Consider the following 13,690-nt stretch of genomic DNA (forward strand, 5'->3'; position numbering starts at 1 on the left):
GCTCAATCACATTGATCAGGTCTCGATGAGGTTGCAGACGGGTGATCTTTTCTGCATGGGCCGAGGACGAGGGGCGCCTCGTTAACCAGGCTCAGATGTACGCTGTTCAAGTGGTGAATCATTCGCGTCTTAGCCGTGTTGTACTTGTAAACAGCATCACAGTTCTTGTAATGAACAATGTCGTCTTTTAACTCGAAATGGTCCGAAACAAAACTTTGCTTGGCTCGGTTCATTTCCTCATCGCTGTGCTGTTGCTGTTCTCACTGCAGCAAGCCCAGTGAGACCACGCCCATAGCCCCACTCAGAGGTGTTCTGTTCAGTTGTGTCATAGTCCCATTGCGCCCTCACCTGGTTGCGACCACGTAGTGAAATCCAATCTTATACTGTAGTTTCAGCACATTTAGGCCTATTTGATTTGATTAAAAAAAAATATAAAAAATCGAAAAAAATTCCACATGATCAAATCAATTCCTTAACGATCAATTATCGATTTTCGATTATTGATGAACATCCCTATTTCTCACTATCAGTTGCTTGTAATGTTGGAAGTGGAATTGAGTGGAAGCTTTCTACTGCTGCACTAATTGAAGAGAGCAGCAGCTACATTTCTCAAATGTACTTCAATTAGAATGGAAACACATATGGGTGGGGGAGGGGGGTTGATAGGTGGTAGGTGTGGACAAACCAGCATAGATCTAGCCTGGGTAAACCCAGCCTCCACGTGACCTCTATCTATGTGCTATCAGTCACACTTGTGACCTCTATCTATGTGCTATCAGTCACACTTGTGACCTCTATCAATGTGCTATCAGTCACACTTGTGACTGATAGCACATAGAACATTTCTGTAAAATGTTCTATGTATGCAGCTGTGGCCCTGTCTCCAAGACAAATTTCTCCCAAGGGAGACAAATAAAGAAAAACCTTGAACCTTGATAGATAGAGGTCACGTGGAGGCTGGGTTTACCCAGGCTAGCATAGATCTACTGGGTGTACGTTTAGAGATATTTAGTAATACTGAGTAGCCAAAGTCAGTATCAGAAATGTGCTCCACAATTTAAGTTAAATTCAAATGAAATTGCTGCTTCCTAGTAGGTTGGTGACCAAAATGATTTAGTCAGGACTTGAATGATTAATATAAAGTTTGTCCAAAAGTAACATTTTTGTGATTCTTTGTTGTTGTTGTTGTTGTTGTTGTTGTTGTCATTAACAAAGGCAATTTTCCTGTTTCCTTTGATATTGGATAATTGATATTTGCCTTGCACTTCTTCCTGTTGTCATGTTGATGAATTGTATTCAGGAGGAGAAGGACCAGCAGTGGAAGCAGGCGATGGACTACCTTAGTGCTGTGACTGAACTCAACTACATGACCCAGATAGTCATCATGCTGTATGAAGACAACAATAAGGTCTGCCTGTTGAATAACACCTCACTGTCCAGTACCACGAAGTCAACTGATTCTCTCATCTTACTTTATTTATGGCGGCAGGGTTTCTGTGGGTCCTTAAAAGGTCTAAAATCCAATAATCTGAATTTTAGACCTTAAAATATCTTCAATATGATTTTGACAGTTCTTAAAATTTGATTGGATTATGAAATTAAGGTTACTTCTTTGACGTTGCATTAACTTCAGTCTCGCTTGTAAATGTGTAACCACTAATGCACACTGTTCAGCCCGGTCAGAATTGATCTGAGCAGACCCAGTGCAAAGTTCAATGAGATCTGGCTCGAGAACAGCGCATTTAGTGCTTGTTTGAAGCCGGCTGAAAAGAACAAATTTAAGCCTGTGCAAGAAAACTTGGGTATAAAGGCATTAGAATCACATGGGAAGTGTGAAACATAAAGCCGTCATAAAAAGCCAGCAGCAAACGCATGCTGCTGCCATCACCCAATATTGTATCACATCGGGAACATCAAAGTCCGATTTTCCTTCATATCCTTCATCCTTTTGCCAGCATGGTGACATAGGTCTTAACTTGCATTCATAATGGTTCCTCTTCTAAAGCCACCTATTTCTGAAGAAAATGGTGAAAACGACATACCCAAACTAAAATGCTTACTGTTGCTGAACCGCTAGGGTTACAGACAACTGCCTGACCTTTTCTGAAAGGTAAGACTTTGAAGTTTCTGTTCCAAGTGTCAGAATGACTCTATGTGTTACTGACCCTGAGTAACACCAGCTCAAACACAGTGGTTGATTCTCGCCTAGGATAAAAAACACTTTTAGAGTGTAAACAGTTACCTGTGGTTGTTGTATTTATGGCTAGAAACCCAATGGAGACATAGCCACAGGCCTTACCACATCCGAACTCAAAGAAGATGAAAAAATACAAAAACATGAGTATTTGGCAGTGGTTTTGTAGGGAGATACCTAGGCGGATTTCCAAAAAGCCATTTGAAAAAGCCATTTGAAAAAGCCAAATAATCTGAAATGTTGTCTTTGTCTTTGTACAAAGACAGCTATAACTTCTGCTGTGTTGATCTGATCTGAAAAAGGAAGACATGGTTCGATGCGCAAGATGCAGCCGGTTAATTTGGTATGTAGCATGAATAGCATTGTTCAGAATTAACTATCTAATTAATCACATAAATGACAGATGAACAGCAAAAAATCAGAAACGTAACGCCGGGGTTACGGTGCCATGCAAGAGGTTAAAAAGTCAGAATTTTAACTTGTTGAAACCTGCAGAAAGGTTCCTTTATGTCTGCTGTGCTGTCTCTTATATTTGTGTGTGTGTGTTGAGAAGGACCCCTCCTCAGAGGAGCCTTTTATATTTGTGTGTGTGTGTGTGTGTGTGTGTGTGTGTGTGTGTGTGTGTGTGTGTGTGTGTGTGTGTGTGTGTGTGTGTGTGTGTGTGTGTTGACCAGGACCCCTCCTCAGAGGAGCGTTTCCATGTGGAACTCCACTTCAGCCCAGGAGTCAAAGGATGCCAGGATGAGGAGAACGTACCTCTCGGCTTTGGCTTCCGCCCAGCATCCTCTGAGGTGTGTTTTAATGTGGATAGATGTGGTAGATTTTTGTGACCTGTTACCATGGTACTTCATCATGTCATCATGAATTTGTAATATAAACTTCACACTGACACCACAGATTAGCATTCATAGCACCTTGCTGCATACATTTGCATAGTAATGAGGTTAAACTGATTTTCTTCAAACTAATGTAACGCCTTAATGCTTTAAAAGCCAGAGTTCATAATATCACCCATGTGTTTTGTGTAGGCAAATGTGTTGACAGAAATATTTGCTCATTAATTCATTAACTAACTGCCCTCATTATCGTACTGTAACTGGTTATGTTTAATAGATTATCAGTTCCTGTGCTTCCTGTTTGTCCATGCTGATTTGTGTGGATCTGACTTTCCATAATCGAAAATCGGGGAAAATTAACGATCAACTATCGATTATCGATCATATTAATAATAATATTTAATATATATATATATATATATATATATATATATATATATATATATATATATATTTTTTTTTTTACAAAATGAATGCCTATGGCAGAAAATACGAAAGACAACGTGTTCTCCTCAATGAACTCTTTATTTCAATGTGTCTCCTCTCCAACACTCTGCTGTCCCCGGCGCATGCCGGTGTGAATTCCCCATGTTTAAAACAGTTTTGTTGGCACAAAGGCCCGTGCCCAGCCAGAAAACTAGAGACTATATGAAGCTCCACCTCACGTTAGTCGGCTGTGCAATGGAGTGGGGCGAGGAGGAACGAATTCCACCCAAACCTAGTCCGCAAAAAAAAAAAAAAAAAAAAATGTAATAATAACAAAATCGATAAAAATTCCACATGATCGATTCCATTCCTTAACTCATTGAGTGCCAGCCACTTTTGGAGAACGAACGCTCCCAGTGCCAGAGTTTCAGAGCGTTTTCAGTGATTTCTCGAGGCCCACAGAATATTGTGTGATATTAGTTACATTATAGATATGTAAACACCGAACACGCCCAAAGAACGATGAGACTCTCTTCTATCATCTGCAAAAAAAAGTTTATTGATCCCATTTTCCGTTCTTTAGTTATGAGCCGGAGAAGATAGGCTGTTTTGAGCAAAAATACACTTTTCAAATTAGAAGCTGAGTTATTCCGCCTTTTGTGAAATGCAGCATTTCAAGCACATTCACTGAGTCTGAAGATAATATTTTCTGATGTAGTGACGTGGTGTAGTTGTGTGGTGCCTGCGTGCCCCACCCCCCTCTCCCCCCCTCAGCTGCAAACTCCTCCCCACACTAAACACAGCCTAACACGCACCCAGTCTATTTTCGGAGCGCTCCGTTTTTTTTGCGCCGGCTCCCAGCGCGACAAGGAAATGCCAAACCGGACTGTAGGGAAAGGTTTGGCCCTTCGGCGTCGGGTGCTGCCTTTCTGGCGGCTAATCGTGTGAAGAAACTATGCAGACAGACAGACAGAGGCAGAGGGGCACAGTTGTGTGCGCGGATTGACTGATGTTCGCAGCCGACATCAGCTGCAAGTCAGAGCAATCTATACGGCTCTGGCTACAGCATGAGCGGTTTCTCTTTGATCACGGGCGTTTTTCCTGCTGTTTTCGGACCTTCCTCTAATCTGGAGAGCACTGTCGCCACCTAATGGGTCGGTAAAATAGGTTACACACATTCAACATGCCCCAAAATTTTACAGGAGATATATTAGGCTTTGATCCACGTCCCACCGTCAAAAAACGCAATTGACGACAATCGTCGTCTTTGGCACTCTACGTTAGTATTCGAATTGACGACAACTGTCGTCATTGGCACTCAATGAGTTAACGATCAATTATCGATTTTCGATAACTGATGAACATCCCTAATCTGACTGTATATCTGAGGCAGAGTCTCCATAGCTGCCGTTCATTTCCTTCTTGTGTTCTCCTGTTCCCCGACCAATCAGAACCAAGACAAGCGGACCAATCAGGGCAGCCTGGAGGATCTCTCCCAGGACCAGCCTGACCAGGCACTTCCTCTCACTGAGCCAATCAGCATCCAGAAGAGATCCCCCATGATCCGCAACCGCAAGACGGGCTCCATGGAGGTACAGTACTAGGCCGGGACTACTAGCTTTAACACCAATAGTTTAGCAGCAACAGGCTGAACATATAATAATGTTAGTCTATAATTGGCTGCGGATGGGTTGTGAAATTTACCTACAGCTCTACCTAAAAAGGACTACATCTCCAACATGAATGCACCAAAATTAAAACTGCACTAGGCAATATTGCAAATTGGCAACAAGAAGTAACTATTCACATTTTGAGGACTTTAAAGCCCCCCTTCAGTTAGTTTTTCAGTCTGTTTGACGGTGTTTTCAAACGTTCTAACATTCTATGAGCGTCTGCTGCATAGTGGCACGTCATCTGATTCTGTGCTATACACCAAGGAGTTCTGCCTGTTAAAACAGTGCAAGTTACGTCGGATAAAGTAGTCCTCCGTAGCTTAGCTACAAGGAATAGACGCATTCTTGCTGAGATTAGATATCAACAAGCAGCCATACGTATTTAAAAACGGATGGGGATATTGGAAAGTGCTAGCCTGATGTGCAAACTGCATCGTCAATTCATGAACTCATTGCCTCTTCTTCGTCTGAGATTGCGCTCACTTCAGAGCATTTCTAGGGGGCGGGTTTCGGTCTTCCCTAACCAATCGGCAGGGCCGCCACAGCAGTCTTGCTAGTCACAAGCACAAGCTAACGTAGCTAGCTAATGGTAGCCAGCTTCTCCACGTTAAGCAGCAAAAGTCGTCCGACTTTGTAGTTGTCGTTTAAACGTAAGTCTTATCGTACACTGCAGTAACTAATAAGACGTTCGTTAAAACGAAAAGTACAAAGTCGGTCAAAGTTGGCTGCTTAACGTGGCGAAGCTGGCTAGCATTAGCTAGCTACGTTATATTGTGTAATCTTTATGCCTCTAAGATCACATAATGACGAGACGGAGAGCAGAATATCAGTAACGTGCTTTACTCTTTACGTCTGACCAGGAAGTTACATGTCCATCACGGTCCGTGCGGCAACATCAACCTGTGACTAGCTTTGACCACAGCTGTTTCTGTTGTGCATGACTGACAACAGCGTTAGCGTCCATCATTGTATTTTCAACCGGAGAAAAGGCGTTTGCACCAGGCGATTCCAGACCAAGAAGAGCCAAATTCACAACTGTGGAGTGGACGTGTGGCTTCAACGGTCTGGAGCCAGGCTAGGAAAGTGCATGACTCAATGTTTCCCAGATGAACGGGTCCCAGATGGCTGAGAATTTTTCAAGTGAGTTGGTCCTCAGGAACCTAAGTCTCTCAATCCGTATAACAGAGGTCATGTCCGTCAACGCATGACTCAATGGTTAACGAGCCAGTGTTTTGGTCACTCGGTGGCATTTTGAGTCCGACGAATGTGGTTACAGCCACTAGGCGGTGGACTTAGCTAACAGCTAGCTAGCTAAGTAACATGCCAGCTCGCCCTCAGTCAGAATCAAATTGTCATTACGTATACGGCTATAGTGTTCTATTGAGTCGTATGTCATCATTCCATTTTAGCAACTAACTTAACTTTCTGAGCACAAAATTAAAGTTATTTGGTGAACAGTGTGGCTAATCAACATGGTCAAGGCATGACTCAGAAACAGATGAAATATCTTACAAATGACAGAATACACTGGAGGGCGGCTTTAATACCCAGAAGTCATGTAATGACAATCAACTAAATTATTTCTTTCTTCTTGTTTTGATTTGTCACATCCAGTGGGCGGAGAAGATTTCTCACCATTGACCTGATACCCAACAGCAAAACTCTGTTTGGGCAAAGCTACAGTACCATGTCTCAATTCATGAGGATGGGACGCTCTTCTCTATTGATAGTCTGATACGACAGAGATGTGTTTTTGACATGTAAATCTCGCCTAGTGCAGCTGAAATAACAAGCTTTATCCACAACAGCCATATTTCACTTCCCAGCCTCTAGTTGTGCTCTCTGCTTTGTTCTCTCTTCTTCTCCATCCAAGCCTTACTGTTTGGCTGAAGTGAATGGGAGAGCACAGGTTTCCAGCATAGCTTGTGGTGATTTACTGGGGCAGCTGTCTCAGCCTTAACCCTCGGTCTCCATGGCCCCACTCAGGTCCTCTCTGAGACCTCTCCCACCCACTCCTCCAAAGGCTCCACGTCCTACCGACGCGGCCTGTCCTCATGTTCGCGCCAGTCTCCTGAGGTCAAACCGGCCAGTGGCCTAGGTGGGCACCTCCTTCCGTGTGTGTGTGTGTGTGTGTGTGTGACAGACAGACAGAGAGATAGAATTTATGCCAACCACAGACACACTGCCATCACCGCACATATCTCCATCTTTCATCATTGAACTTCCACCTCTCTCAAGCCACAGCTGTGACTCTCTCTCTCTCTCTGTCACTCATCCTAACCCCTCTCTCTCCCTCACTCCATCTCTCTTTCCATCACCCCCCCCCCCCCCCCCCCCCCCCCCCCCCCCCGATGGATGCTTGCATAGCTTCCATTGCAGCACAGCAGCAGCCAAATGGGCCGAGACCCAACCCATGTAGGGGAGAGATCAGTGGAGAGAGTTGTGTTCAAGCTCTCTGATGTCACGTACTGCTCAGAGCCATACAGATATCACCACTAGCTGTGACTACTGTTTTTGTCCCTTATTTCCAAGATGTCTACAAGATGGGGAACTCATTTCTGGTGATCAATTTGGATCTATTCCTATGCCGTTTAGGTGTTTGAGGCACAAAAATATCCCAAGTATCATTATAGGCATTTGCCATTCTGCTATTAAATTCCAAAGTAAGTATACATTAATTGTGTTACCAAAGCCCCCAGTGCCAGATGGGTGAGATAAATATATACAGGGCGCCATTCCAAAAGGCAATACTGTAGCATTGTGGAATACAAATGTGTGATTCAATCCCCTATAATGGAACGATGGTATATAACTGAGTAGTTAGAGTTGCATATAGAGAGGCAAAGTGAACATCACTTCCTGCTTCAGCACTGTACCAGAGATTTTCTTCCACAATTTATTTTCCCATAGACATTTAGTAAAATGCCTGTAAAAATTGTTTTACTTGGTCGAACCAAATGGTTCAGCTATATTTAGAATCGGGAGAGGCCAAAGAACATTTCACTCTGACCAAAACTTTAAAAAAAAAACATTGAAAAAATATTTTCTTTAAACCCAAATCTTTTTACGTTTTGGTCAGAGTGAAATGTTATGTGGTCTCTCCTGTTTCTAAATATATCTGAACTGTTTGGTTTGAACAAGTAAAACTATTTTTATAAGCATTTTAGGAAATGTCTATAGATGGCGAATGAAAATCTCTGATACAGCGCTGAAGCAGGAAGTGACGTTCCACTTTGGCTCTCTATGGAACAACTGCTTTAACCAAAGAAACCTTGAAGGACCCTCCTTTTGTCTGTGTATACAGTTCCCAAGGGCTTCTAACCCCAAACAGCCTGCTAACATGGTGACACTGTTATACTCACACAAGCATGGGAAGACCTCGACTCATTTGAGACGAGTGTGGAGTGGAGCAAACCATAAAGCCATGAAGGTGACAATGGGACTGAATGCCTATTTGTGGAAAGAATTTTTGTCACCTGCGCTTGACCGGGTGTCAAAAGTACAGCGCTTGGCTTCAATAAACTGCTTCACTAGTCATAGCTTGGTAATCACTCCAGAAGATCTCCAACTCCAACCTTGAATATGTTAAGTGTTATTTGCTCTGCACAGTGTCTATCCTATGTAGTGCTGCTGTCAGCCAGTACTTGAAGATCACAAGTGTGAAAGCGGCAGTGAAACTGTTTGCAAGACATCAAAGCGCCTCCATTTTAAGCCCCTGCCTGGCATCCTTTGAGTGGGGCATAGCAGGTGATTGTGTATAGTAAGTGTGGATACTTTAGAGCAGGGATACTCAACTGGCGGCCCGCGGGCCACATGCGGCCCGCGGGCGCCCCCTGTGTGGCCCGCGATGGAATTGCAAAAAATAATAATAATAATTTATATATTTTTTTTACAGTGCACCTGAGCACAACATGCAAGATAACCGCTGAATAAGTGTCCAAATGTTCATGTAATTCTGGCCAATACTCACACTTCTGTTCTGCATTTCAGTCTGGAATATGGAATATCTTTCAATAATCTATGTTTTAGCTGCTAAATTGTCAAATACCGCCGTCTGCTCGCTACCCAGGCACTTATGTATGTACTTAACCTAAGTAACTATCCGGTGTGCACAACATTGTCAGACTAAACTCCGTCTGACACATACAATCTGCTACAGAAAAATGTATATTGTTTGTTTATTAACTGGCCTCTGGCCTTCTATCATTTCACGAAAGTGGCCCCCGGGCAAAGCAAGTTGAGTATCCCTGCTTTGGAGAGTGACCCCCCCCCCCCCAATCCCCACCACCACCTTCCTCATCACCAACACCAACACTGTGGGGCATAGCAGGTGATTGTGTATAGTAAGTGTGAATACTTTCACAAGAGCTCAGAGAGTGATCTTCCCCCCCATCCCCACCACCACTTTCCTCATCACCAACACTGTGGGGCATAGCAGGTGATTGTGTATAGTAAGTGTGAATACTTTCTCAAGAGCTCATAGAGTGATCACCCCCCCCCCCCCCCATATCCCCACCACCACTTTCCTCATCACCAACACTTCGATGATGGTCACAAACAAGAGGGGCAGGGTTGACCTCTGTTTGTAAGCTGCATACAGTGTAATGTATACAATGTAACACCAACACTTTTTTTTAGGAGCGGAGACCTGCGACCATTCAATCCAAATGTAACAAATTGTCAGAAATATAACAATGTCAATCAAATAACTTTGCCTTTTAATGTATAGCAGCAGTCTGAAATAATCATGTGGGACTTGGTGAGTGTGCCTCTTGCCTTGTTTTGCACTGTGCACACACTTGGGCGCACTTGTTTACACATTATGCACACATACAATAGAGAGGCAAAGTGACCGCCTACCTACTTCCTGCTTCAGCACCGTACCAGAGATTTGTATCCCTCATTTATTTTCCCATAGACATTTCGTAAAATGCTTATAAAAAATAGTTTTGCTTCGTCAAACCAAACAGTTCAGCTATATTTAGAATCGGGAGAGACCATAGAACATTTCCCTCGGACCAAAACTTTAAGAAACGACATTGAAAAAATATTTTCTTTAAATCTCAATTTATTTAATGTTTTGGTTTGAGTGAAATGCTATGTGGTCTCTCCTGTTTCTAAATATATCTGAACTGTTTGGTTTGAACAATTAAAACTATTTTTATAAGCATTTTGTATGTGTATGGGAAAATAAATGGTGGATGAAAATCTCTGGTACAGTGCTAAAGCAGGAAGTAGGCGGTCACTTTGCCTCTATACATATTGCATGCACCCACACCTACACCCTAGAGATGCCCTCGCTGTCAGGTGAAGGAAGACCTTGTAAATAAATGTATACATCTGATATATCCGCTTTTCAGGAGCTACAAAGTGCTTTGTTTTCAGATTCAGTTAAACCAGTCATTTCTGAAAGAGTTTCATAAACACAACCGGTTGCATAATTTTCTCGACCTGGGAAGGAATCATGTAAATCATAGAAAGCATTCAAATTTCCTTTCGAGTTAGTTTTCAACAACAATGCATTCAACAATGCAGTGGTTTCCAAAGCCTCCAGGACACACTCAAATTCACCATAAATCACTGATGATATCACTCCTCTATAGAATTGGTGATGGTGATTAGGGCAATTAATCAGCCCTAATTACCTAATTAATGAATCCTTCTCCATTAGGTCGTCCTGAAACACAATTCTGCTCGCTCACACACAGACACTTCGCATTCTTATTATAAGATGTACACACACACACCAGAATCTCCCCATAGCAACAGTCTATTATTAATAATAACGGCATGGTGTGTGCACTAAAAACTAATATCCACCCTTCACACCTCCACTCCTCCCCTACCACTCCACCTATCCCTCCCATCTTGTCCCTCCCCCTATCCCATTCCAACCTGCGGCTCCTCCCTCCTCACACAGGCTCCCTCTGCTCTGGCCTCTTCAGTGCGTCGGTCCTCGGGGTGTCCTCTAGCGCCCCCAACCTGCGGGACTACGTCCGCACGCAACACCACCACAACCGCAAACCGCCCCTGTCCCCCGGCAGTCTGCCGTACCAGATCGGTACGTTCGGTACGTTGCCCTGCTTCTCACAGCAATCTGTCCTCTTCCACAAGGGTACGTTGGGTACGTTGCCCTGCTTCTCACAGCTATCTGTCCTCTTCCACAAGGGTACGTTCGGTACGTTGCCCTGCTTCTCACAGCTATCTGTCCTCTTCCACAAGGGTACGTTCGGTACGTTGCCCTGCTTCTCACAGCTATCTGTCCTCTTCCACAAGGTCTCTTTCCCCATCTGTCCTTTCCTATGTATTGTTTTACTGCCAGGCACTGAGAACGACTCACAGCTCTTCTCTGGGTACAGTTGGGCTTTAAAACGACTTCCGTTTCCTCGTGCTATCCCTCTATGAGCTTCAGAAACCTTTATTTATGGGACAGGACGGCAGAGAGGCAGGACGTTTCCCTCTCTAGTCCCCTTTTCCAAAACAAGCAAATCAGCTGTTTGAAACCGTCATATTTCTTGAGTGATTCACCAATCGCCATGCAGCATGCATAATGATGTGATTCACCATGCAGCGTGCATAATGATGTGATTCACCATGCAGCGTGCATAATGATTCACCATGCAGCGTGCATAATGATTCACCATGCAGCGTGCATAATGATTCACCATGCAGCGTGCATAATGATTCACCATGCAGCGTGCATAATGATTCACCATGCAGCGTGCATAATGATTCACCATGCAGCGTGCATAATGATTCACCATGCAGCGTGCATAATGATTCACCATGCAGCGTGCATAATGATGTGATTCACCATGCAGCGTGCATAATGATTCACCATGCAGCGTGCATAATGATGTGATTCACCATGCAGCGTGCATAATGATTCACCATGCAGCGTGCATAATGATTCACCATGCAGCGTGCATAATGATTCACCATGCAGCGTGCATAATGATTCACCATGCAGCGTGCATAATGATTCACCATGCAGCGTGCATAATGATGATGCTGACAGCAGAATGATTGGCTGTGCAATTGTGCTGAGCATGTGTTGGACTGTGGTTGGACTGTGTGAAAGACCACGGCTATCTTCCAGATCAGCACGGCCGCTCTCCGATCACAGCAGCGCCTGCATGGCTTCTTAATGTGTGGAAATGTTCTCTCTCTGTCTCTGAACATCATGTTTGTGCACTAATTGGGTCACCTCGTAGGCAACTTAATTTCATAATCCACAGTAAAATAGAGGTGTGGCTTTTTCATTAATCACAGATTAATCCATGAAACTTATCTTATTATTTGAGTTTATTTCAAGAACCAATCATCCACCTTTTAATAATCCCCAGTCACACACACTCCCTCCCCAATTTTCCCTCTGTCTCGTTTTGTTAAACGTGCATTCAGTGATGTTTTTGTGTTACAATAAGTGTTAAATGGCTGTATATTCTGACAGCAATCACTGAAATAGAAATACTGAAATAAAAATACTATATTATAGCATAATGATGTGATTCACCATGCAGCGTGCATAATGATGTGATTCACCATGCAGCGTGCATAATGATTCACCATGCAGCATGCATAATGCGATCCAACCTTCCGTTTCCCAGAAAAGTTTAACTTTTCTCTGATTGAATAAAAATTGTCGCTGATCTCAAACTATCCAATCAGAGAAGAGTTGACATTTTCTGGGAAACTGAAGGTCAGGCCTGAGTCTCTACGAGTTACAGTTGCGGAGATAGGTCCGCCCTGCATGCAGGACTACAGGAGAGAGATAGAGGACAGTGGGGGGTTTGGGGATTTCAAGTCACTGACCAAACACTCTATTTCAGTGATTGCTGTCAGAATATAGAGCCATTTAAGACTTATTTTAACACAAAAACATTGCGGAATGTACCTTTTTAAAGGGTGAGTATAGCAGGCTATTTTCACAGCCACCAATGGGATTTATTATCCCAATTTCCAAAACATCCGGTAGGGTGTTATTCACACATTATGGATGTTCAGTTACACACACCTGCTTGGTAATACGGTATCAGTTGGGTGTTATTCACACGTTTGATTTTATTTTATTTTATTCGACAATAGAAAAAGCAACAATACAATAAAATACATCATAGCTTTAAAAACTGACAAGGATGACACAATAAAGTCACAGACTTATTTCCATTGTGGTCCTTGATCTTATGGCAGCGAAGATGACGAAAATCTGTATGGCTCGGCTGACTCAAACAATAAAACTGACAACTAAACAGGAGATGAAGAATTCAACAGATTTCAATAACATTACAACAAGTGAAAAGCAAAAATGGATGGATGTTCAGTTACACACACCTGCTTACAGTTTCAATAGGGTGTTATTCACACGTATGGATGTTCAGTTACACACACCTGCTTGGTAATACAGTACCAATAGTGTTATTCACAGGTTATGGATGTTCAGTTACACACACCTGCTTGGTAATACAGTATCAGTTGGGTGTTATTCACACGTTATGGATGTTCAGTTACACACACCTGCTTGGTAATACAGTATCAGTTGGGTGTTATTCACACGTTAT

General features: G+C 43.1%; 1 protein-coding gene across 5 annotated transcripts in view; it reads left to right on the forward strand.

The window, feature by feature from the left end:
• The window catches only part of ppip5k1b (diphosphoinositol pentakisphosphate kinase 1b), a 112,385-nt gene that overhangs the window by 74,293 nt on the left and 24,402 nt on the right, over positions 1–13,690 (forward strand). For 4 of the 5 annotated variants that reach the window (XM_083655008.1, XM_083655010.1, XM_083655009.1 and 1 more), the window contains exons 21-25: positions 1,301–1,408; positions 2,869–2,985; positions 4,908–5,048; positions 7,116–7,227; positions 11,050–11,199. In XM_083655008.1, coding sequence (XP_083511134.1) covers positions 1,301–1,408; positions 2,869–2,985; positions 4,908–5,048; positions 7,116–7,227; positions 11,050–11,199 — 628 coding nt within the window. The remainder of the gene's footprint in view (positions 1–1,300; positions 1,409–2,868; positions 2,986–4,907; positions 5,049–7,115; positions 7,228–11,049; positions 11,200–13,690) is intronic. The other variant, XM_083655011.1, reaches the window with a different exon arrangement.

Source organism: Poromitra crassiceps (genome assembly GCF_964638095.1).
Source record: "Poromitra crassiceps genome assembly, chromosome: 18".
NCBI lineage: Eukaryota > Metazoa > Chordata > Actinopteri > Beryciformes > Melamphaidae > Poromitra > Poromitra crassiceps.